This window comes from Channa argus, chromosome 8, assembly GCF_033026475.1.
Source record: "Channa argus isolate prfri chromosome 8, Channa argus male v1.0, whole genome shotgun sequence".
Classification (NCBI taxonomy): Eukaryota; Metazoa; Chordata; class Actinopteri; order Anabantiformes; family Channidae; genus Channa; species Channa argus.
Window position 1 is genome coordinate 6,953,506 of NC_090204.1, and position 27,572 is coordinate 6,981,077.

General features: G+C 39.6%; 1 protein-coding gene across 2 annotated transcripts in view; it reads right to left on the minus strand.

Annotated features, from left to right (window-relative positions):
• ncanb (neurocan b) overlaps positions 1 to 27,572 on the minus strand; it is a 136,923-nt gene that overhangs the window by 37,546 nt on the left and 71,805 nt on the right. Inside the window, exons 10-11 of one of the 2 annotated variants that reach the window (XM_067513802.1) lie at positions 21,719 to 21,835; positions 1,787 to 1,900 (exon numbers count right to left, since the gene is read on the minus strand). In XM_067513802.1, coding sequence (XP_067369903.1) covers positions 1,787 to 1,900; positions 21,719 to 21,835 — 231 coding nt within the window. The remainder of the gene's footprint in view (positions 1 to 1,786; positions 1,901 to 21,718; positions 21,836 to 27,572) is intronic. The other variant, XM_067513803.1, reaches the window with a different exon arrangement.

Here is a 27,572-nt window from a genome sequence, read left to right on the forward strand (position 1 = left end):
CCCAATTCTAGAAGGCCCTGAATTTGCCTTTTTCATGAAATTTTAGGACCTTTCATTATCCATTTAAAAAGGTTGTCTTTTGGACAGAATATGAATATAAATGATTTTTTAAAATAATTACAGAATTTTGAAAAATGTAGTAGTTCATGTAAAAAGTTTCAGGAGCTGCTGACCCCTGGCCTTCCCTGAATAAATCATATAGTAACACACATGTCCCCTGAGACCACTTGCTGCATCTGAGACACCAATTTAACAAGATCACTAAAGTTACACTAATTACCTTATGAACACACTGAAAACAGACCCACCTGTAAGCAAACAAGTAAAGAGCCTATTTCAGCTCGTGTGGACAGCTTTCTAACATTAGATGAGGTAAACACTGTACATAGCTGATATTTAATATTGCCTGTTCATGCAAGTGCATTACAGCCATGCAATGATGCAAAATAAAAACATAATTACTAAATGCATTTAAACTACAGTAATAAGCCTGTAGCACATAAAATGTAACACATAATTTAATTATTAAGTGGTTTGAAAAATAAATAAAGATACTACACAGGAACATAAACACACTACTCTGTGCACCCACGCAAAAAACGCAAAAAATGCAAAAAACGGCATCATCCACACATACCTTGCCTTTTGTTTCTTTGACTGTAATTTTTTACTTACGGTCAAACACACACTTTTATAAATATGCCAAATTAACTATTGGCTGAGATAAATATCACTGGTTTAGTTAGTCATTAAAGAAGAAGGCTCAGGAGGGTACTGGGTTGGGAGTTAGTAAGTAATGTCTTATCTGTAGTTTTGATGCTAATGAGCACATGTGGATTTATACTTGCAATGAACATCTGCGATTACTGTATTCTTGGAAAGGGTAAGTCATGTTGGATCTGAAATTGTAGCCATTGGGAGTGATGATCCCAAGATGGAGTATAAGTTTGCTTTTTAAATGGGGCTCAAATATTGGCCTCAATATTTAATTCAATTTTCTAACTTACACCTGCAGGTTTATTCAACATACATTGATCACTTTCCTCAAACAGGAGAAAACAGCTTGGCTGCATGTAGACATATGGTATAATCCATGTGAAAATCACTTTAAACCAAAAAGGCATTTTTTTAAAGTTCTCTCTTTTATTAAAATTGGTAAAAAAAACTCAAACGATCAACCATATCTACAACAGCTGTTGGTATTCCTCTGTGGTTTTTGTCTCACTGACACACTGGCCATGTCATCATGTAAGATCCAGTTTGTGAACAGCCTCCTTCACAGCCCCTATCTCACAGGGGAATTCCAGTAATGAGAGACGAAACCAGCAGGACACAGGTGTTCTATATAAATCCAATATATTATTCCACATGGCTCCCCCCACCTCCTCCTCCACTTCTTTTGTCTATATCCTCGTCCTCTCTCTTCCACCACCACTGTTTCCATTTACACATTCTCATTAACCCGATTGTCCTCCATCTCCTTGTTTCTTCTATTCCTCCACACCAGGCTCTTAGCTTCATCCTATTCTCTTGTACCTCCTCTTTACATACACTCCTCTCTCTTCTCTCTCCTCACCCTCTCTGTCTTCATTCTGCCTCGTCCATGTGCTCCACTATCACCTTGCTTCTCAACTGTTATAGCTCATCCTTTACTGCCTTGTCTTAAATATCTATCCACGTTTTCATCTGTTATTTGCACACAGCCTCTCCCTCTTTCTCCACCAGATACTGATGAAGTGAGCCAATCAGTAAAATGAGAAAGCAGTGCTTTCATGCATGTTGGTACCTTTCTCACAAGTAGCTCCACCATAGCTGGGCAGACAAAGACAGACAAAGGAGTTGATCTCATCAATGCAGGTTCCTCCATTCTGGCATGGGTTAGACTGGCAGTCATCGATGTCTGAAGGCGAGAGAAAGAGACAGTCAGTTAGAAACAAACAAACACCTACACACGGCACTTTGCAACTGGCTATTTTTCAAACTACTTGCCACAGCTTGTTACTAAACAAACCCCTGAGAGGATCAAACTTTTGGAAAGATTAGAGACGTTTCTTAGAAAGTTATAATTAAAGCCAAATGATTGAACTTCATCAGTGAGCAGTTTGGGATTCACTGAAGCGTATGATGCTAATTGCAATGTGTTTGCAGGACGTGCAGCAGTTCTGCTGTCAAATCTGTGCTGTGAGAGGGAGGCAGAGTACAAAGCGAAGATGGAGGGTAAAGAAAGAGCAAAAGACATGAAGAGGGAGGAGAACATGGAGCTGGATAAGCTTCCATCTTCACAGCTTGCACCGATGTACCAAGTGTTGTTCTAGTAGCTGCAAAATCTGTAGACAAACCCAATGTAATATGTAAAAGTAACCAACAGTCTGCCATTCCTTAGATCCAATATCATTGTGAATATGTGTACACTCACATGTAAATCAGCACACACACATTTTGCAGAGGCGTTGAGGGGTGAGAGTTCCCATTCTGCTGAAAAATGTTAACTGTATTTTTCTGCCTGATCTTGGCCTGGGGCAAAATCATTAAAACTGCAGCTGGTATCCCACAATCCTCTGCCATCACAACAACTGACTGAGTCCCAGAGGGCTTGGCAAGAGGTCATGGTAGAGGGGAGGGGACTAGAATGGAAGCAGTCAGGAGAAAGTCCAAAAAGTGAGGGAAGATGCGCAAAAACATGGAAGAGAATAAAGCAACAAAAGAAGAATGATGAAAACAGGAGTGAGAAGTGAGGGGAGAAAGACAGAGGAGAGGTGATATGATGCTGTGCTTCCAAGAAGCTGGCAAGTTTCAGGGTTGGATTACAGGGACTTTGCGGGCAGACAACATTCGGGGCAGAAGAGTGTGTCTGGATAAAACAACATGACAGCTTCATTGCTGGTACCGTGCTTTGGGCTGACTGATATCAAAGACTGAATTTGATGCAGGAGGTAGCAACTCTGCCAGAGAAGTTAAAATGAGATGGCATTTGTGTTGGTTTAGTGTGTGGCGTATATCCATGTTTAACTGTCTCTATCTGTCTGACTCATGATGGGGAAGAAAAACAAGAATATAAAAAGAAAACAAAATAACAAAGCAGGGATAGCAAGAGAAAAATGCCTCCCACACCAAAGAGAATGGAAATGGGTTTGAATTCTGGTTGAGCTGTAACTTCACTTTCTTTGGAGAAAGCTTTTTAACTTAAAAAAAAGAGATGTTGTCGCATTGTTATCAAAGTTGGGGCTGTGGCCCTAACTCATTTTGGGCCACAGCCTTACATTTTTAGAAAGTTTAAAATAAAAACCGGTGTCACAGATTTTGAAGCAGGTTAGTCTGATATAAAAAGCTGTTAGGCTGCATTGTAAGACCTGCAGGATTCTACTTGCATTGAACTTGACCCATACAAGGGACTAAATGTCAGGATATTGTCCTCTTTGCTTCTTTGGTAGAAATCTAAGAAATTACCAATCAAGTCAATACAACTGCCAATAGGAGCCCAGATGTACTGACAACATTTTTGGCATGAAAATACAATAATTACAGTATTATTGATTTGTTTTGGATCAGGAAAACATGACCTACATGGTTACACTAAACCTTTTTTTTTGTTGCAGAAAAAAGATATATCTCAACAAAGTGTATGGTGTTAATGATGTAAGTCAACAGTATAAATATGAAGTGTTGGAAGTCTGTGTGGTTGATGCATGATACAAATTAAAAATATTCCTCCCTCTACACTGTAAACAAACAAATGAGTGTTTTGTCAGTACAGCTGTCTGATACACACATACAGAAAAATTACTTCTGGGCCTAATGTGAGTCAGCATTTGGCCCCCCTCAAGGAGCACTGGGGTCAATGAAGTCAATGAAATACACCTCCATACATGAGCTCTTAGAGAGGCCACAGTAGGCATTTAGATATTAAACTGTATGCAATAGGAAGCAACATGTCGGCGCTAAACATTAAACGTTAGTAACGTTAGTAACTGGTGTTGATTAACCTGAATTTCTTCAAAGAGATTAGAAGAAACACAAGTATTGACAATATATAATGACCAAACCGCTCTTTATAGTTAAACCAGTTTGGTTTAGAAAACAAAGCATTTCAAAGAAATTAGTCAGAACTGTGGTTTCTAAAGATAGATATTGGCAGAATTTCCTCGTAACCAGTTTAACAGCCTTGGGAAAAAGCTCAAAACATTTTAATGAGATTTTCTCCAGACCCTTGGATGTGAACTTGATGAGAGAGGAATCTTGGTTAGCAGCTAAAGAACTAAAACAAAAGCTTTGGATTTAAGCATAATTTCACTCATGTTTACTCTCTTTGTACTCAAAAGTGTAGTGATATTAAAAGTAAATAGTGCTGACAAGTCTGACGTATTAGGTAAAAATAGCTTATGATATTAGCTTTGTGTATAAGAAGGACAAAAAGTAACTGTGCATTTTTATAGAATGATGTATTGATTCCCTTATTTTTATTGTATTTAAATAAACAGTGATCTTTGTTTGTATTAAATAAAGCGCAATTTAGAATGGAAAAAAACTCCCCTGGGCATTACGAATGATATGCATTTAGTATATGAAAAGGCTTTAGATCATTATTATTGTTATCTCTATATGTTGTATTTTCTTCCCCTTGACTTCTTTGGGGTCGACTTATTTGATACGGAGTCGTCTTCATGAAACCACATGCAACTTTTCTCCCAAGATTATAAGGCTTTATATACACTGTTGCCCACAAAGTTGGAATAAAATATTTTTTACCCCTTCTCATAAAAATATTGACATAGTGATTTATTATTCATAGATAAAGTGTGTGTCTTCTCAAAACTTTATTGATCAATCTGTACCAAACATATCACAGTGAAAAAAGAGGAATGTGTCTGAAAACAAAATTATTCCAAATTTATGGGCAACAGTGTAGTAGAAAAAGGATAGCTAAATTTGGATAATCAATGAATTGTTTTTGATCCCGTTTTAAGTATATATAACATATATACATAAAACATATTCAACTGATGGCCATGACACCATATGTTCTCCAGTAGCCATGGTATTCTTTCCTCTCCTCAAACAGAGTGATGGGGGCCAGAGCGCAGCAGGCCTATCCTCTCAAAGTCCACTCAAAGTCCACTCTGCCCACCTGGCTCAATGAGAGGACCATCCAACTTAAGCAGGTGGCTCTGTTTGTGTGTGTCTGTTTGTTTGTGTGTGAGAGACTGACTGTATCTCTGCTTTTGTATATGTGTGTGTCCATCACTTTCTGGCTCTCTCCCCAGTAAAACGAAATCAGGCCTGGGCACTAGTACAGTCTCGAGGGAGTCGGGCAGAGCAGTGCTCCACTTATCTGCTGGCACAGAAATGGATGGGGGATAAACAGGTGCCAGCTACTGTGGTAATTGCTGGGTGCAGTTAACACACTACTGATGCTACCAGCTTCTTTTTGAGACAGCACTATTTATTTAAATCTGTCAGCGTAGGCAGCAAATGATTGTGAAAAGTTGATATGGCTAACATAATGGGAGAGGAAATATAAACGGGAAATTGATGTTTAAATGTGGTTCACTGCTGATTGAAAAATACATAGTTTGGATAGGAAGGACTGTAGGACAGCCTGCTCTTGGTGTTTATTCCTACCTCTCTGTTTGTATCTGGGAAGTGAGTTCAAATGTATGGGGGTGGGTGGTGGTGGTAATTGAGAGAGTGGCCAGACAAACTAGGAGTGGTGTTGGTCCACAGAAAATCTTGTGGTTTACTTCAGGCATGTGTCAAAACCACGTTATGAATTATTGAAAAAGGACAGAGAAAAAGACAGAGCGAAGGAAACAGACAGAGAGCAAACAGAAATTGGGTGGGAGACGGCCCTGGGCCAGCCCCATCCCCCTTTAGGGAATATTTGTCAGTTCAATAGATTGGAATAAATTCCCATTACCTGTATACATGACCTAAGCTACGTGCAGCTCAGGATTATCTCAGACATTCCCGTCCTGTTCTATTTCTGACTTGGCCACCTCTGAAGTGTTTGTGAATGTTGAATCCAAATAAAAAAGCAAACAGCTCTCTCCCTTTTACAAATGAGTGTTCAGCTACAATCAGCAATTTCATCACTATGAAATCTTGAGCGTTTTGCCAGAAACACTCCATTCATTGGGAAAAAAAGGCTCTGAGAGAGGAATCGATACTTCATCAAAGAACTGCAAATATTAAAACATAGTATATTATTTTAGTCTCTAATAACAATGTCATAAAAAGTTACAAGTGAGGAAAATCTCATGCTGTAACTTTCTGCTGCCATCCTGTATTGTTAAGTAGAGAGCGAATTTGAAAAGGTCAAACTCTGTCAACTTCACAAAACATTACAAACTACACCTCAGATAGAGTCTATTTTTCTTTTAATAATGAGGATGTGGAGAACATCCTGTGCTCAAATAATGAGGCTGGACCCAGGCTAACATCGGCTGATTTTCCACAGGCTTCTGGTTCATTCGAGGTAAAACATTTTTAGTCTGAATCACATAATAGGACTCTAAATGAATATTATAGAATCCTAAATGGTCTGTGGAGGAATTAAAACCTGCATTAGACACAGAGAACACAAAAGCTCTTTTGAAGGGATCTGATACTGTTGGTAATATGTTATACTGTAGTTTCTGCCCATTAAAGTGTCAGTTAGAGAGCATGAACCCAGGTAAGATTTAGGATTGAAGCTTTTATTAAGATTGATTTTGAACTGACACCATGGAGATTATAAGAAGAGAGTGAAGCTCAGATATCAGATCTACAACTTACAGGTAAAAGATTTCTGCACATGAACAATAATTACTCTGAGCTTTCAGTGGTCAAATGAAGCCTTTTTAAAGATTTAAATATCAGGAAACTTATTTTCTAAATCACCCTCTTCCTTATGTAACTGACCATAAAAATATTTACCAGAGTTAGAAAGTCTTGATTAGTTCACATGAGAAATTTCTGTATTTGTCTCTTTTTTTGTCTCTCTGATCATCCCACTGCATTTAGGGGGCGGGTGGGATTTAGTCAGAAAATGTTTATTGGGATGCTTATAACAGCTAGTTTGGTTCAGGTTGGTAATTTGTTTTTGTTTGTTTTTTTGCTCAGTCTTCTGTTTTATTTTTAAGATAAAAATGTAACACAAAATAATAGTGAATCTAAAATTGGTCAGAGGTTTGAATGCGTGTGTGAATGGTTGTCGGTCTATGATGGCCCTAAGATAGACTTCCAACCTGTCCAGGGTGAACCCCACTTCTCACCCTATGACTGCCGGGATAGGATCCAGCCCCGTGTGACCCTAAAATGCAGTTACAAATAATGGATGGATGGATGGATGGATATTGTAGCACTAGACTGAATAATCAATCTTTTACGTCATGGAAAATGATAAAACTTTTTAAATTACGTATCCCTACTGACACAATGTACAGGCTAATAGAAGAAGCATTTGATGAGTGCTTTAAGGAATTTCAAATAAAACATTTTTAGAAATAAATGCTTCTTCAGGGCTGCCATGATATCTTGTTTTTATACTTTGTATTTACTGTATTACAGTAAATACAAAGTCTTCACATTTTAACTGTTTTAATGTTGACATGTTAACAAAATCCCGAGCCAGTGAAATTAGGTCAAACAATAACATATGCATATACAACACATCTGTTTTCATCTGCACTCCCCTCTTCATTAAAATTTACTGAATGCAGACTTCTTTTGGTCATCCTTTGAATGTGTAACAGTGAGTTGTTTTGAAAATGTCCTATATTCTACTTGAAACATTCAAAAGCAATCACCCACAACATCAAATAAAAGGAAATGTCAAAGCAAAAAGCATTTGAGATATTTTTTTGCTTGACATTTGTTGGCTTTGCACAAAAATAGCTCTATGCTTTCATTTGCATCAGCCCTAAGTGGTTCATTCTAAATGCGACTTTAAGTTATTGCGGCTCCGGGGTTTAGGTGTTGTATTTTAAGTGAAATGGACAGAGTACTGATGCAGACTGCCGATTATGAATACCAAAACTATTACTAACATCTATTGAGAGGGTCAAGATTTCAGCCATTTGACTGTCAACCTAATGACTGTGTGAAAGAGTGATGGAAGCAATGAAATTCAGTAGGCCTGCTACATGCTCCACCTTCTTGCAGTGCTATTTCACTTTTGAAGAAGCCAAAAGGGACAGCAGCAATGAAAGTGTAAGAAACATAAAAAGATTTTATAAAGGCGTTCATGCACCCATTTAAAGAACAGTGTGTGTCTGGACATCAGAATTGTGTCGATTTATTATACCAGTACACATGTACAGACATACAAACAGAGCGTGGAAGGTGAGAGAAGGAAATGTCATTACAGGCTGTGTAAAATCCATCAACCTGTTGGTGGCAGACACGGACATTTGAAAACAAGCCAGTTTGACCTAACAAACCACAAAAGTGCATTTTTTTCTCCGTAGACTAAATGCCAGCTGTACAGATCTAACAGCAGTCTGATCAATTAGGCAGAGAACCTTTGAACTAGTAACACCACCCAGAGACTTAACATCGGACTGGGGAGGATGGAGGGCATAAAGAGACAATAATAATGCAACAGAGAAAGATTTTTTTGGGCAGCTACATGCAATCACACACTAACACACACCCTTACAGAAACACACTTTAACAAACACTGGATGCCAGCCTGCCCCCTTATCAACCAAGAGCAGTGACAGATATGGTCACCCCTTTTACATTCACCTAATTGCCTCCGAACCACAGCCAACATTATGTAAAAATAAATTGACATGACATCTTGTAAAAAGGCGGCTTTGAAATGGAAATGTTTGTCACACAAAGGTTTTCACTGAAAGGCTCTTTGTGTTTGTCATCTTTCATTGTGCGAGACCCCGGATGATTGACTTCCTTTGGTTAGCTGAGGGGCATTGACATTTCCATGCCCTTCTACAAAGATGGATACCATTCTATTGAACCATTGCTCGTCCGAACACCGTGCCCACTCAATGGTCTGGGTTGTGTTGTGTCAATAACTATAATGTTGCTGTGTGCTATTAGTGTACAGAAGTTGCAGTGAGTATGGGCATAAATTGATCTTTCTATTTTCATGTTTGTATTTCCTTATTTAATTTGTGTGTAAACTGTGCAGAAGGAGGTGATAAACCAAACTCACTGACTCACTAACTTGAGGCATGTGTGTTTTAGTACATGTGTAAATGCTAAGTTGACTGTGAATATGTGTAACACTTTCTCCCGCTACTCCCGCAACTTTTTAGGGCAAGTGCCTGTCTTCTTCCACACATTTTGATCACCGTAGCTGCATAAATGAATACTTTTATATTAACAATGAATCAGATAACTACATCCAATGTAAAAAGGGTTGCTCACAGTAATGAATCCACAGGGAATTATGACCTGACAGTCTATGGGGCATTTGTGCATTTTTAAACTGAATGATTAATTTTATGGCCTGTATCATTGCAGTTTTTGTTCCCCTATGTGCTCTCATCAATTGTGCAACAGGTTGTTGCAGAAGAAAAATGCTTTAACATACCCACTTTATGCTGAGTTCTATATAACATTAAACAGCAGAGATACTGTTGGTGTCTTGTTGGAGAACATTGAACATTTAGCAGCCAATAACTGGCTATGAATAAAAAAAAGCTAATGTTGGTTTACTGATGGTAAACATTGCACAAATCAGTTTTAATAAATGTTTGTGGAAATTCGATAATTTTATTAAACAAATAGGTAATAAATTATCTTAAAAGTTTGATATATTAAAAGTTTGATATATTGGCATATTGGTCGGCTTAACATAAAACAACAGATAACGCAACAAAACCTGTTTAGTAGACAAAATTTCCCCATTCTCAATGTCTCTTAAATACAATAGTTGTACTGGAGCATCTTCCTCACTTGACTGAGTTGCCAGGATGTGAAAGCTCTAGAAAAGCTACTCAATAAACCTTGTCAAAAATATGTTTTCGGCATCAATGTGCTATGATGCTATACCTGCAAAATTTACAAGCACAACTACAGTGGCTTTATTACTCTAAATATTTATTTCATGTTTAATCTAAGGAAATATAATATATGTAGTACAGTACATACATAATGTATACTGTATCTGCCAGTAATAAAAGTTGTATTGTGTGTGTGTGCTAGCAGTCCTACTGTAGGCCTTCAAATGTGTTTGGGTGCAGATGGATTACAAAGAGATCCAGATCAACAGGGAGAAGAAGAAACAGACAAACTACACGGCAGCTCTGGTACAGCCCAAGGCTCTGTGCTGTTCTCCTGAGAGCTGAGTGCAATGCTGATCTACTCATCGGAGGTTCAACAGTCTGGAGAAAAGTCCCTCATCCTGGGGATTCTGGTGAAAATAGAGAAAGATGTTTCTTCTATTTCACAGTACCTGCCTGAGATGTTAAGATGAACAGGGATATGTTACCTCAGCACTTGGCCCAGAAGCAATTACATCTTGGTGCCCTGACGAAGAACTGAGAACCGAGTATGCAGGCAATGATCCAAATTGTCTGGGTTTACGAGGTTTTTTTGTGCGTTGAGGGAAAGCGAGCTTAAAACCTGGCTTGCAAACACGTCCAAAAATCACACTATGACATGAAACATAAAAACAGCAAAAGATTCAGCTTAATTCCTGTGTTGCACTGTAAATATGGGAATGCGTCAGCGTCGTGGTGTGTGGATGCGTCTGCCCGCCCGAATGTTTCAGACAGGTCTTCGCTTTGGTTGACAGCGCTGCTGCAACATTCATAACAGCCTGGGAAAATGTAATGAGGTAAAGTGTCACAACATCTCACATCGCTCTGCTAGCCTTCAGTTCTGACAGCCTGACTCTGCTCAATGATGCTATGTACAGTACAGTATGTGTCTGTGTGCATTCACTGGCTGTGTCTTCAGTGTCTGTTTATATTTTGTGTGGGAGGGGGCCAGTGGCCAGGAAAAGGAAGCCAGGGACAGAGGAAGCCAAGCAAGCTGCCACAATGCCACCAGTATCATACATTCTCTCTCTCTATTTCTGTCTCCTCACAGAAGGAGAAAGAAGTTAACTATTTCCAAGACCTTAAAATGACAGGAAATGCAGAGCAGATCCAGAGAATCATCAGTACAGGCTGTAGATTAGAATTTCTTTTTATACTTTCACTTTGTTTCTCCCCCTTTTCCTCTTTATTTCCTTCTATTGCAATAATTTCCCTTCTTCTGCTTCCCTTCATTGCCTTCCGTACTTCCTGTTCATTAGTCACTTCCCAGTCTTTTCAAGTTCCACTGTGTCTCACTCCCTATGGACATCTCTAAATGGCAAGTTTATACTCCTTCGCCCTCTGGGTATTACCAGGCTAATTTCCTTTGAGTTAGGAGGGTTTACAGGTGTCCCTTTAGGGCTCCTGGTGTTAGATGGATCAGGGTTCTTCTGGGTCATACAGGGTTAGGCCTGTTCCTTGACAAGACACCCAGGGGTGGAATTATTAGGGAGCTACATATCTAACTCCAAAAACTTAACACATGTACTGTAATTGTCTCTATTTTCCTCCACTTTCTTCTCCATCAATTCCTCCATCACAGTTTTATCTATCCCCCACCAGTTCGTTCTTTTTTTACTCCCTTCCTCAATTTTCATATCATCATTCTTAAAGTCATGTCTTTTTACTTTTCCACCTTCCCTAAAATGTTTTGCTTTCTTTCTTCATTCTCTACTTCTCTTTTAGCTTTCACACTTCCATTCTTCCCGAGATCTTTCCATCCCTCTTCTGACTCTCTCTGCCCTTACTTCTGTGAACATGCACACTTAAAAAAAATATAAAAACTATTCTTAAAGTAGAGCAGATCCCCAGAGGGTTGAATGACAGGCTATTCTCTGCCTCCTGTCGCTATTTCTGACATACTTAAAGAGGAACTAGTAGAGTGAAATTATCTATTTTTTCCATAGTGCTGTCAAAATCAATTAATTAATCCCTGACAGTGAAAATTCATAAGTATGTGTTGCTTAGCCAGGGAGAGCTGATGTTACATGTTAAAAACTACTTTTAAAAAGAAATGAACCAAAAAACTGCCTTCATGTTAAGGAAGAATTATTTTATATTTGACAGTTATGCTGAAGCCCAGTCAGAGACTTTATCCGCTCAATCATCTTATCTTCGTCTATTTTATAACTTCTGGGTCTCGTCTCTCTCTCATTTTTGTCTTTCTTGTTTTCTACCTTCCTGCCCCGCTACCATGGAGAAAAAACAACAACTTTGTAATTTTGGGTTAGGTCACCACTGTGTGGACAGTATATGTTCCGGTGCACATATACTGAATATTCATACTTTTGCTAATATCTATATATCTTTACAACAGAAAAAAGGAATGTTACATTAAAAATAATTGCAAATTATCTGAATCAGAGATCTTGTGCATGCACAACTGACTCTTGCTTATAGTACTTCAGACAAAGTTCTGAAAATTCTGAGCATGTGTGGGCAGATTTTTAAAAAATACATATCCGAATGAAGAAACTTCTTACCCAATGAAGTCATGAATCTGAGATGTGTTTTTAATTGTTTTTGAACAACTTAGTCAGACGTATTCAGATTATTATAAATCTGCCTAAATCTGGACAAGAGGTGATGAGTGTAGTTTTAATATATGTATTTAGTTTATTCAGTTTTTAAATGATGTGAAAAATGTCTAAATTCCGATATTACCTTTTCTCCTCTCACTTAATAGTAGTGCCAGTTGTTCTCTGGAGTTTCATTGAAAGGAGGCCATTGTGTCTCCGCAGAAGCCATAGCATTATCCACCTTTTAGCAAAAGCTACTGTGTGAGGGTATGCTGCTACTGTTGCATTTAACATGACAAAGTTATGGTCATTTGTGTGCTGAAAGTGTTCATAGTCCAATATGCAGTTACCATTTTTATTTTTGTAACTATAGTTACTATAGTTATTGTTGCACAGTTGCAATGTAACAAGAGATAGCATTTCTAGGGATTCTTTATTGAAATTGCACAATTGACCCTAGATACTGGGTAACAGCGTTTAGTTTTAATAATAAATATATTTTTAATCAAGAATGGAGAGATTCATTGTAACGTGCATAGACTTAAAGCAAGGCAGTGAAATTTGTTCTGCAACAAACATTTTAGAAATATTAATTATACATGATTGTGCATTGTACACAAGTCTTCTTCACTGACTTTGTTTGGCTAATGTTTGTAGCATTTGTAGAGTTTGTTAAAATAATGCCACCTACTATCAACCGTTATTATTATTTGCATAATAAATGTATACAGTACATAACAATTCAAACAAAACTAGTGCTAATACTGTACTGGTCAAATTTTCACAGAGTGGCTTTAAAGATTAGGTCATCAAAAAAAAATCATTTCTGTGAAGGACCTAGAATGTATGTTTGTGTTTTAATGCTTCTGAGAACACAAACAAAATGTATTATAATGTGATCCATATTTATATTTGATGATACATGCACGTTTAGGTCTCAGTGTGTGCTGTGGTGTTTCACCAGGAAGAATGATAAGGCCTTCGCTGTGTAAAACCCCATTCCCAGTCTTCATGGGAAATCAATTTGTCCTGCTTTCTCCATGGCCAGCCTTTATATGGTTCACTTCCTTCTACAGCTGTCACCCAGTGTATATGGAGGCATGGCTCCCATCTATCCAGCACAACACACACAATCTAAATACAACATGTATCAGGCACATGGATGCATATTCATTTACTGTACCCCATGTTTTAGCTGACAAGTAAATTACAAGGAGGAGTGGTAAAGATGAGGCAACTCAAGGTGGCAAATGTGTGAATGTGTGTATGGTAGAGTGACGAAAAAAAAAATGAGTCTGTGTGTGTGTGTGTGTGAATGAAAGTTAAAAAAAGATAAAGAGAAAGAGAGAGGTGAGTCTTGGCAACTTGGCCAGCAGCTCATTAATCTGCAGGTGTGTTTATAACAAAGAGATATTGCATGCAGGAGGCACGCACGCACGCACACATACACACACACACCCACACACAAACATACATTATGAGCCCTGTGCCTCATTCTCATTCAGCTCTGCAGCCAGAATGTCCTTTGTTTCTCATTGTCCTGAGGAGCTGGAGAGGAAGGAGTGTCCATGCTGATTGAATACTAGGAAATTATGCCATATACCCAATTCTTCCCTAGTGTTAACAGTGTTTAACTGCACATTTGTGCACACCTACAGGTGTTTAGGGTTGTATGTGTGTGTTTGTGTTAGACCATGAAAGAATTTGGGGATTTTTGACCCCATTTTTGTGTAGTGGGATTTTTGCGCGTCTGACTGCTTTTGTGTATGCATGTGTCTATGTATCCCTGCATGAATCAGCTGCATACAGCCTGAATCAGCTGCAGGCTGCACAGCTCCAATCAGGCCCTCCCGGTGGTGTAAGCAGGGTTTGTGTAAGAGTATGTATAGTGGTGGTGGTAGTGGTGGGTTAAGCACATGGCCTATCCTAATGCTGATTTAGGAATCCAGTGGCATGGATGAATTAATGAGGCATGTGAATACAGGCCGAGCCAGCCAATCATAGCCCTTTCAGAGTTGCTCTGCTGCCGACAAACTGTGACAAACTGCTGGTCATCAATCACACAAAAGACACGTACTCTGCCAGTTCCCCATTCAGTGTCACATCCATCCTGCTGCATGGTTTATTCAAATCACTGTGTTAAGTCATTTGTTGTCATACCATTTTTAGATTGCTGCTGTCTCTGTGCTTTTCTACGAGAAGAAGGTTTATTTAAACATCCATTTTTTGTTTAGCTTTAAAGTCTTTTCATTATTTATTAAAATAAGTTCCCTTCTCTTCCCGTAGTTGTAAGCACAGGTCTACAGATCACCAGTGTTGGTCAAACTATACAGATGCTTGCGGTGTAAACTCTGTACATTGTAACACATTATGTGTAAATATTGTTAAATTTTACGTGAATTACTTGGATTACTTTTTATTCATCGTGGGGTGCGGTCATGTTTCACTGTGCGTGGTTCTGGTATCAGATCAGTTGGAGCACTACAGTAGTATATAATACAACATTTTAGGTTCAAACTCTAGGTTGCAGATTTAGACACGGTCTTTTAGCACTCCAGCACACAGATGCTAAAACACCTTCCTGGATGTACAGTATTTTCTCTGAAAAATAGAAATCAGAAAATTCAATTTTCTGTATTTATGCTGTAGCTCAGTTGGTAAAGGCAATCATCCATGGACCACAGGGTCAGCGGTTTGATCCCTGGTACCGACTATATCGCGAAGTGTCTGTGGGCAAGACACTGAACCCCTAACCCCTAGCCTATTCCCATCCCCAGGTGTGCGGTGCCGGTCCCAAGCCTGGTAGAAATTGGGGAAGGTTGCCTCAGGAAGGGCATCTGGCGTCAAAACTATGGCAACTCAACATGCATACAATGATCCGCTGTGGCCACCCTGAACTCACGGGATAAGCTGAAAAGGACAAGAAATAAAGAATAATTTTAACCATAACCATTTAGAGTTTGTCTGGGGTGTTCCACTATATGTGATCTGAAACTGCTCATGAATTACATAAATCCTTTATCCACGCTCTAATGCATTCTTCAAGCACCAGAATGGAGCATTGCAGGAAAAAGTCAAAGCAAAGACATGGCAGTAAAAACTCCACAACATATTGACCTAACTGCAAGAACTTAGAGGACTGGAGCCAAGCACATAAATCCATTCCATCATTAATGTAGAAGTGAATGAGATGTCCAGAGGGAAGCAACATGGCAGCATCAGCCAATTCCATCTGTCTTCCTGTACATACCCTTGCAACTAACTGAGAATATCTATCTGTTGGCCTCTTTCTTTTTTCCTTTCTCGGTCCTACAACTTCAGTCATAACTCTTTGCTTTATCGAATACAATACTAGTACTCTGAGCGTGCCAATATCACTTTCTGGCTCAGTTCACCCCAAATCACCACATTCCGGGAGGTCTGCTGACAAATATCTCAACAGCGCGTGTTGATCTACAATAAAACATCCATTATTCTCAGCTGCAGCCTGTCCTTCACATTTGCCTGCTTTGACCTCATCGCTCACGCCTGTGGATGGAGGGGCATACTGTAAGTTGGAGGCTGATGATATTAATACCCTCAAATTCATGAATCTTTCAGGCTCAATCAAATGAGCTGATGTGAGATGAGTGAGTCCCAGAGGATGAATTACTTAATACTGAAAACCAGCGCAGGCATTTCTTTTGGCCCCTTTAAACATGATTATGAATTAGCTCTTGATATAGCCTCAGATACATATTAGTTTTATATATGACATTTGCCCAAACATGTGTGTTTGAGTGTGTGTGTGTGTGGGGGGGGGGCTGCTTCCCCCCAACCAGGTCGTTTTAAGAGAAAGACAGAAAACACAGGAGAATATATTTTGTGCACATGCTTGTGAGCATATTTGGCAATTCGAGTATGCAGGTGAGTGAGTGTGTGAGCTTCATTTTATGCATGAGTACAAAGGCATTTCTGTATGAATAATTGTATTGGCCTTTGACAGGAAAATACAGAGCAAGAGAGAGAGAGAAAGAAACGGAAGCATCGGAGGCAGGAAAGAGGGAAGGAGGGGGAGGTTAGGGGTTGTGTGGGGAGTGAAGAAGTATGGCAGGAAATGAAATGTGTTATTTGGGAGAAATGCTGGGAGGCTACAGGCTTGTTTTCACCCCAATCTCTGCACTGCAGAGCAATTCCACTACAGTGCTATACTGTAGGTGTTGCCAAAAAGCAACAGAGGAAGGAGGAGTGAGGGGAAGAAGTGAGGAGGGCAGGGAGATGGGGTGCAGAGGAGAGGGGTAAAAAAGAAAAAACGAGATTGAAGGGGGGCAAAGCAAACTAGGAAGAAACAGGAGATAGAGAATTAATAGGAGAGCAGAAGAAGAAGGGGTGAGAGGGTGGTGACGGGCATTATGATACGAAGATGAGGTCAGACAAAACTAATGTACATAAGAAAAAAAATCATCACATTTCATAAAATGTGCAGAGGAGAGGTGGAAAGTAGGGGTGGGGAGGAAGTGGGGGAGAAAACTCAGATCTAATCACCATGATTGAAAATGAGGATGTGTGTGGAGGTGTAAAAAAACAGAACATCAGGTGTGCTTGCTGTTAAGCAGAAATGCAACTTGAGGACACTGCTGTGTTCTCAAATACTGTAGATGTTGCTATGCAATTTATTTTTCTGAAACTGGCATGTGAGTTCTTCAAACCACCTGTGAATCTGACTGAATGTTAGATAGTTAGATAGTGCATTTGCTTTTTTCACAGGTTGTGTGTTACAGTGTGTCCACCAATAGTACATGTTTCTCACTGATTTGCTTGAAGACTTGTTGGAGAGCAGAGGAGAAAGAAAAGGGAAAATTAAAAACTGACAGTTCTTGGAGCATGTCATTTCGGTTAAATTGTCAAGCCTCTGTGAAGCAGTTCAGGTGCTGTTATCTCCTCTAATTCATCATGCATATGACACACAAAATTGAGGAGGGAAATCCACACAGGGCCATGAGAAAGATGGATGGAGAGGAAGAGGGACAGGGGTCGAAAGACAGGAAGAGAGAATTGTGCGATCAGAGTAATTTCCTCCTTTTAAGAGGATCATTTACCGTCTTGACCCCACAACATGTTCTGCATTTTAAAACCCAAAGGCAAACTCCAGCCACCAGCTGATAGCTGGGATTTCACTGCAACAAAGTAAACACTTACATGTCTGTCTCTATTAGTTAGTTAACCTAGATGCATATGAAAAGCTCACAGCTCGAAATGATTTACCTGCATGCTCACTTTCTTTCTTCTGCCTGACTTACTGACTAATGGGCTGACTGACATCTTCCTGAAGAAATAACAACTGTCAAAGAAAATACATTGTCTAACTCCTGTTTCATTTAGAATCACTGTGATTTGCTGACCTGTGAGCAAAGATAGAGCAGGACAGGTTAATACATTTCCTCCACAACAAACCACATTAGACCTGCCAGAGTCCTCAAAGGAAAAGATGCCAAATACAATATAAATTAAAAACCAGGATGCATCTTAACCTGTTGAGGAAATCACTCAATATTGGTAAGTTAAATCCTTCCATGCGTGGGATGCTGAATGAAGAGAAATTGAAAATATGGTATCTTAACCTGAAGTATTTTGAACCCTGTTATATAAAAATGTTTACTGTAGATACAGGCTTCAAGATAATGAAATGTGAGGGCACTTATGTCCCCACATTCATTTGATTAGCATGCCAATAATATTCTGAGGTTTACTTAATTGCTTGTTCTGGAGCTTCTGACTGCAACAAACAGCCCTTGTTAGTCAAACCTGTCTCCTAAAATGATGTTCTTATTTACCTAAATGGCAGACAGGATGTAATTTGCTGGATGGATTCATCTGCAACATACTGTATGTTTTGAATGAATCAAGTACTACATTTAGTAAAAGATACTGAGTCACAAGGAGGTGGACTTTGGGCATACAAAGTGCAGGACTCTCAGACCACCAAGCTTATTTTGACTCCAAAGTTCTCTGTGTGGTCACATTTAGACAATAAAAGCACATTGGTTAAGTGACTGTCGCGCGCACACTCACACACCAATGGAGGAACTGCGATGCAGCTGGCCTACACTCACCAAGACCAACTAAGTTGGAGTTCAGTGCCTTGGTCAAAGACACTTTGACATGTGACAAAACCCTGGCATTAGTGGATAATGTTCACTAATACTATTAACTGATTGAGCTTTGCTAAGGTTGAATTTGGTTAAATGTATCCTGGGGTTTACACAATGAAATCCATAAGAATGATAAAGTTGTAACTAAAACAACAAATATACAGAAAGGAAAATGAGTACTTATGCACTATGTCCTGAGAAGAGGTCCAATCAGATCCGATAACTGAAAACATCTGCAGGTGTACACCGGGTGTTTAGGAGCTTAAACATGTTTAAATTATTTCCCTACAATTTAAAGTACTTTTAGAACTGAATTATTACATTTCCTTGGATGCACAGTGATCTTACTTTATCTGCTTTTTGTATACACTACAAGAAGGATTAGAGGCAATAAGACTGACATATTTGACTATTTTATCTGGACATCATCAGGGGAGTAACATCCCCCCAGCAGTGTTTTTTGTTTTGGACTATATTTTATTCTCTCATATCTGTGAACAAATGTTCATTTCAGCTGTGGGGGACAAAAACGTTATTCATTATTATATCTTAACACATGGCAGTCAAACTGACAGGCTGTGTTGTGCCTCATTAATCATTAATTCTGCTGCAGGATCCAGCTTTCACAAACCGGCCCTGATGATCAATGGGATACTACAATGCGGAGCTTAGATTTCTGACGTCAGTTCGGTGTTACACATTATTGTCTGTCTGTCTTTGCTTAAATGAGTGAAGATAAAATTCGGAATACAGATTAGGTGAAATATTTTCTAAACTTAAGGTCTGAGTGGAGCCAATCTGCTAAAAATGACGTGTCCACAGCTTCTCTCCCTCTCTTTCCCCTGCTCTCATAAATATTAACTTCAGAGCTACAGTACAAACATGGGCTATCAATATTGCAGGTCCCAAAAACGGTTCTTTCCAAATAATTGCAGCTACAAGCCAAGACCTGGAGACAGCCTCTAAGGTGTGTTGCAGATGTGGTGCCGGTGCCTTATTTCCCGAAAAAATAATTTCAAATTGAGAGCAGAGGTAGTGCAGAACACACTGGTTTATACGTATACGCCTCTCTGGCTATAATGAAGTTGTATCTAAACTTTTTTAGAATTGGATGAAAAGAAAAATGCCTTCACCCAAAGATGGTGAACTGAAAGAAATAAGCTGTAGGCATAGAATGCAACACAGCTATTACACTTTTCTCTAGAATAGTAGCACAGTGTTATGTTGGTTAAATTGTGGTCAAGCTTTTGCTGTTACAGGCAATTAACCTTGTTGCCTTTGGCCATAATTAATATTAAAAACACCAGATACGCAGCTGTTTAGCAACATAATCGAAATCTCAACTCTTCAATACCACTGGAAAAGGCAATTAAACATTCCTGAGAGAAAAATGCTGTAAGCAGGAAAGCAATGTGAGCACAGAACTGTATATGTTATGAATTGGCTTCTCCCAACATTTAAAATGTTGAAATATCATAATTTATTCCCATTTCTTCTACAAACCATCACGATTTAACTTCAGTAACTAAACCAGATCAATTGGAGCAAATCATTACAAACTATGTGTGTGTAAACTCATGCACTTAACATGCATTTGTCACAATTTATTGATCCAACACTAGAATGTTGATTGATCTCCAATGCACAGTCACGCCTACATGTTGAATTATAAGTAGTTTTGGGTATAAGCATTAAAGTTTATTGATAGCCTGATCCGGGACAATAACCCTCTTTTGACCCTTAACCCCTGATATATGACCTTAATGACACTAACACCTGAGCTCCATTGTCTTTGTATATGTGACAATAGAACACAGAGGTTGAAAAATAGATTCCAAATGCTCTGAGTTGCTTTTTTTCTCATTCTAATAACAAATTCTGAGTGGTACATTCGGTGCTCTTAGTGATTTCACTTAGATAAACATCAGCTATTTCATCAGGAAAATTTGATGACTTTACTGATTTGCTTCAAGGTCTTAAATATGTCAGAGGAAGTTCATGCGCCAGACAAGTGGTGTACAAATTGGCAACTGTCGAAAGAAAGACTAGACTTGAAAGGCATAAATGTAAAACTTAGATTCTAAAGCAGCACATTTGCCACAGAACATGCTGCTTCTGTACATAATCTAATATTTACTGTGATCCAACCCACGGTTCTTTGGCCAGGACCCAGAATCAATGTGCCAGCCTGAACAGCATCAACAACAACAACTTTGCACCAATTATATTATATTCAACCTCTATCAACAGAGCACATGTTGAAGTCTCAGAAGGCTTTAAAGAAAGCCACTTTGATGCCTTTTGCCAATGCCACATTTCCTTCTTTGCTTTAGTTTTCTGTCTTTCTTCATCTGCAGCAACACGTGTCTATGGCTCAACCACTTTCCTCAGCCACTCCACCCCTCACTGAGCTCATAGTTCCTGTGTGGCCTGTGTGTCCTGCAGGTTCCTGACACACACACACACACACCTAAAACAGTTCACTGCCATTATCGGACTCCCATCACATAGCTGAGTGGAAAGATGGGCATTCCACTACTCTAGAGGCAAAGGTGAAAACACACACACACAAACAAACACACACACAAACACACACACACACACACACACACACACACACACACACACACACACACACACACACACACACACACACACACACACACACACACACACACACAGAGAAACACACTAAACTGAGCCAATATAGCACACATTCAGCCATCTCTGTCACATGCGGGTGACTTGCAGCATATGGATATCCACTGTTCACTTTCAGTCATCAGACAGTTGATCCAAACCTGCTGGACCAGACAGGAAAGCTCCTCGTGCCTTTACGTGCTTTAAGTGAGATCAAAGCCCACAGAGGAGGAATTAGCTGATGCTTTGCTCCTCAATTCATTATACTTTAGTGTACATGTGCTAAATGATGTCCCAGCATATGCCTGTGTTATTTCCCTTATGCCACAGTGACACAGCATCTGTCTTCAGCTGGTGATCTCTGAGGTTTCCCTCGCTCTGACTTGACCTGGCAGTGACTCACCAATCTCGCAGCTCTCTCCAGAGAAGCCCTGAGGACAGTAGCAGCTATAGCCGTCACCTTCCTGCAGGCAACTCCCTCCGTGGAGACAGGGGTTGGTCTGGCACGGGTTATTCTCCACTGTCACAGTGAGAGAGAGAGGAGAGCGGGGGTTAACTGACAAACATGAATTTATAATTTATTATCTACAGAGAAAGAGCATTAGAAAAATGCCTCTGATGGTGACAAACTGTGACAGGCAATGAGCCAGCATTATTTCCCTCTCGTTATTCTTACAGAACCCATCATGTCGCTGCTGTTCTGACAGAGACAGAGGAGTATGATAGTTGGCACACAGTACGTAGACTCGTCCCTGTCTCTACAGCTTTCTACAAGGTGACAGGTTGGCTGTTGTTGTGTCTGCCTTGGGCCTGTTTATCATGACTGATGCTTACTATGTGAAGGACAATGTGCTGAGTTGTCCTCCTCCTGCCGTTACCCCACCTCTATTTTCAGGTCCTTGCGATGAGCCAAGGTCCTCATAAACTAGCTGATCATCACCTAGTCAGGCATACTAGAGGCCACCTATCTTTATGGCACATTATTGTGTTGCAGATAAGGTATTAAACACATTTTATGCTGCTGGGCTGAAACTCCATGCCTCTTCATGGGAAATGTTTTACTAGATGAATGGTGGAGATTGAAGATTAAGTCTCGTAAGTAATTATTACTGTTATATTTTAGGTTTCAACAGAGGGAAGGAAGAGGAGGATTTGACAAGGGTGGTTAGAGTGAGGATCAGGCATAAGACTTTTTTTTATACTGTGTGCGATGAAAGACTGTGGGGAACTGGCTAGATTAAGTGTCTTTATATTGTCCAATCCTGATAGGATTGCAGGCCCTGACACAATCTGCCAGGCCATCTAATACAGTGCATCTTCTCCATTATAACACCCAGGCTCAGTTAATGATGTATGAGCAGAGAGATGCTGTGCAGAACACTGAGTGCAGTTCCCCTCAATGTCTGGGATTACTGTCATTTGAGTGCGAGCGTGTGTTTATGCATATGGGTTCTTGTGAAAGCATATTTCTGGATGTTTGTCTGACCCTGACTCATTGCATTCTGGTGAAATATAATGTGAGTGTGTGTTCAATTTCCTGTGAAAGAGGGTGACAGACTCCCACCGCTGCAGAGAGGCTGCAGTTGCTACACTGGGCAGGGGAGATGATGGAAAGGCTGCCTTTCAAAAGTACATAAAAGTGTTTCACTGAATGAGACAGACTCATTTCTTAAATCAACAGTGGTGAGGGGAAAAAAAACACTGCATGTGATTTGAAAAAAATACATTGCTTAAAGGTTAATGATGGAGATGGCAAAATCTGCAAATGCTGAGCAGAGTATTATAAAATACAAAAAAGACACTTTGTGCCTGGTTGGATCTAAAAATGTTAGGTAATGGATAAGAGAAATGTAGTAAAGAGAAGAGGTGAAAGGAAGCTGTTAGAGTCATTACGCATCCATCCATCCAGCCATCCATATTTGGCGTTGACCCACCAGAGAATCAAAAATATTTCACACTGCAACCATTAAACTCCAACAGAAATACATTACGACAAATCAAAAAAACTCATCTCTGAGAAGTCTCAACCCAATCTAAATATAACCCCTTAACAGACAAAAGTAAAACCTAATAATCTTTTAACATCATCTGCTTATTGCTAATGTAATTGTGTCATTTCTCTTGGCAGTGAAATGTTTGGAAGAGCACTGGCCTAAAAGATGCCATACTAAAAGCAATGCTTAAATTATTATTTTGCATTGCAATGCACTCTCGTCGTTGATTCAAGTAAGTGTGGATAAAAGCATGGCACCAAAAGCCTGTTTTCACGGTGGAGGAAGACTGTCAGCAAGAACCGCAATCTTTTTTCATCGCTGTCGTTCACAGCAAAGCTTAAGGTAAATTAGGTGATGTGAAGTGAAAAGCTTTTTTCACTCAAACTTGTACAGCATTCACTCTGGGTGACATATTAAATGCCAGGATGCTACATTTTTTGGAGCAGTTGCTTTTCAAACTGGTTTGTGTATGACTTTTGAATTAAAATGCTTACAATACCGTCAATTCCAAGCAGTGGGTTTCTTTAATCCACTGTGAAATCCAGTGTCCTTGTTGAAAGATGAAGGTGGCAGTTCCTGGAGGTAGACATAGTTTGAGTGTGTTTGTGTGTGTGGGTGTTTGTGGGTCTGCGCCATCTCAAATACTATAAGTATAAGATAGAAAGAAATATTAAAGCCAAACTAGTTCTCCTAAAACATGAGTAACTCAGCTTAGAAGAGGTTTTTCTTGTTACTGCTCGACATCTCATTCCAGGTCAAAGGTGAGGTGCATGTTGATTTAGCAGCATCAAGGCATCACCCCCTCCCCTGCTCTTGGTAAACCTGTGCACAGTACAAACTTCTCCCTATGCATTGTCTGACATCTGAGTATCTCTGCATGCAGTTTTGGTATTAAATATTAGCTAGATGCATCTCTCCAGTCTGAAACACAGCCAGGCAGGCATTCAATTGCTGCAGTTCAAAAGGCAGTGATGCACACAGTGTAACTGACAGCCGAAGACTAAAGTCATCAAGTGGCCAAAAGGTGAACTTCTTTTCATCATTCACCCAGTCAATCACATCACACCGTGTCTCTGTAGTTCGGGTTTGTGTTGCTATCTGCATTAATATTGCAAAAGGTTTTCATAGCCATCATGAAAAATGACAGTGATACATCTTAAAAAACTAATCCATAAGCTCTTTAGTGGATGGCACCAACAACAGAAAAGATTAGGGCAAAGCTAGTGCGTGACAGTGTTTATTCATGTGTGTGGGCATGCATCTGTTTAGTGCCTTAACATCCTTTAAACGTGTGTTCCTATTGGTCAGTTTTCTATAAAAAAATCAAACCTTTTGTTGACACAATTCATCCAGGCAAAATTGACTTAATGGTGGGATAAAAAGGACCTTTCCTCAGCTACAATCTACCCTCACTGATAACTGATGGTTGTGCTGTCTGTGCTAATACAAACAGAGAGCTGAGTAGCAGCAGAGTAGGACATTGATCCAATCTGCAGACAATTAGTAACGACTTATTACACACAAACGAGACGTTGTTCTTCACCATCTGTCTACAAACAGTAGGCTGCAGACGTAGCAGTGTCATCATACAGTCCCCTCCAGTGTTGCAACGACAATTTTAAATCATTTGTTTCTGCTGTACACTGAAAAAAAAGCTCAGAAGTTCAGTTTCATTTGACAGTATCTGAACGTAACAATCATTGTCCGCATGTTGATTTGGCACAGTGTTTATGCCGGATGCCCTTCCTCACGCAACCCTCCCCAATTTCTACCGGGCTTGGGCTGGATCTGCATAGCTGGAGATGGGAATGGGCTGTCGGTGGTTCAGTGTCTTGCCCAGAGACACTTCGACATATAGCCGGCAGTAGTAGTATAACTAACTAGTATAACAATTAATTTACAAAAAATATATAAATTTATCAATCATTATATTTTCTTATTTCTATATTTTATTTATCAATTTCTCTTTAAACAACACATATAAGTCTGCTCTGCAGGGCATTATTCCCCAAACAACAGTAAAATAAAGCGAATAAAACTTAAAGGGCAACTTTAAGTTTTCAACTTGCTTTCTATGGCTTTATTTTAGGGTGTAAATGTACATTAATGCTTTTCAAATTCCCTCTGACTTCCACCTTCTCTGCTTCTAGCTGAAAAACTCCAGATGACATCACCCGGAGGAGTTTTTCATCAATAGGAGTTCAGCTGATTTCACCTGGACGAGCTCTGGAAAAGCAGTTTGACCATGATTACAACCTCAACAACAACAAGCAACCACAGCAATGAGATTACATAATCTGAACTGAAGGTTCCTCCAAGTGATGTCGCCTGAAGGACATTTTTCAGCTAGAAGTAGAGAGGAAAATCAGAGGGAAGTTTGGTGACATTTTTTTAAACATACTACCGAAACTAGAACCAAAAGAGCCAATTTAAACATCAGTGAAGGGGCAGTGAAGCATGTGATGCATGTTCATTTGAACATGATAAATAAATGGTAAATAGTCACTTATGTAGCACTTTTATTCAAAGCGCTTTACAATGTTGATTCCCATTCACACACACTCACACTCACACACCAATGGCGGTGGCTGCAATGCAAGGTGCTACTCTGACCCACCGGGAGCAACCAAGGACACTTCGACTTGTAGCCGGGGGCGGGGATTGAACCACTGAGGTGGTTCCTGTGGACCTGTGGTCCATGGTCAACTGTCTTACCAACTGAGCTACAGCCATTCCATGCCATTCCATGCATTTCACCTGCTTTCAATTCAATTCAAGCTCCTTTTAATTAGTTCTGGTGTATTTCTCAGATAAAGGTAAACAAAATGTACACATCTGAATTCCTTCTCCTGTGACTAAAATAAGTTATATCATCAATAAAGATTGGTGAGCCTATTCCAGAAGCAGCCACGCAGCCCAAGAAATGACACTTTTTCCACTGTGCTTCACAGATAAGCTTGTGTGGTTTGGACAAACCCATTCTTACTTCCTTCACTCTGTGGTTGAGGTTCCTCTTGGTCTTTCTCAACCTGTTCGTGTATGATGAAATTTTACAGTTTTCTTTTACAGTTTTTAAATAACAAAAATGTTATATTCAAATGAATAATAGGTACAAAGCAGAGAGTGAGCAATAGAGAGTGAGAGATAGAGAGGAAAAGAACCACAACATATCCACTGGACCTGGATGGAAGAAGGAGACACAAATTAAAATTTAGTATAGAGAAAAACAGAGAAAATGTCAGCTAGGAAGGGACAGAAAGTCACAGAGGGAGCTATCATACATTTCCCCCCCTCTTAATGCTTGCTGCTAGCTTATGATTAATTACACACTGGTCCTAAAATAGGTTGCCTTTTCTATCCCTACAGTGCCTCTTTCTCATTCTGTGTGAAAGACAGAAAGAAAAAGAAAAAGCCAAAAAGAGTGGGGTGAAGACACTGAAATGACAAACATACAATGGGGAGAAAGGGAGATACAGTGGGCAGATATAAAGTTAGGGCTTATTGGGATATATTTTTAGGGCTGAGGTTTGTGATAAGAAACATATTCACAAAACAGATAAGCTAAAGTCTTGTTTCCTGACAATGAGCTGATACTGCAACATCTTTATACTGCTTGAAATATGATCGTCCGTGTGACATTTCCTGCTATTTGGGGTCATCTTCTCAGTTGAGAAATTATTTTAACGTTGTGGCATATTCAGGGAGCTGGGTCCCTGTTACTCAAACCCAGGATTTAGAATGGAGCATAAAAGAGGATTGTGATAGGGGAAATGTCTCTAAGTCTGAAGCTGAGTGGTTAGCAAATTCAACTGAATAGAAGCCTGTAGAAAAGGTTGTGCTGACAGAAACACTAAACTCCGCATGAATGAACGCGCAACACACAAACGGCAAAACTGCACAAACACGCACTTACATTTACTGTATATACACCTGCTTATCACCCAGTGCATTGCTGTGCTTAGAATCGCTGAACCTTGTAATAGCTTTGCTGAGACAGAGATCATGCCTCGGCCTGTTGAAGTGTTCCCCCTCTATGAGCGTGATAAGCCATCGCCGGGGCCCAGCAAGAGCTGCCCGGTTAAAATTTAATGCGACAGTACATCCCTAAAAGGTAGTGAGGCACACAGAACAGTTAGAACCATAAGGATGGCTGCACTGAATTGCAAAGTATGGGCTAAATGCACTCTTTGCCGACGTCACTGTATTGGATTTGATGAGTCTGTATGATAAAATATTCATATTGTCCCTTGCATGATGGCTACA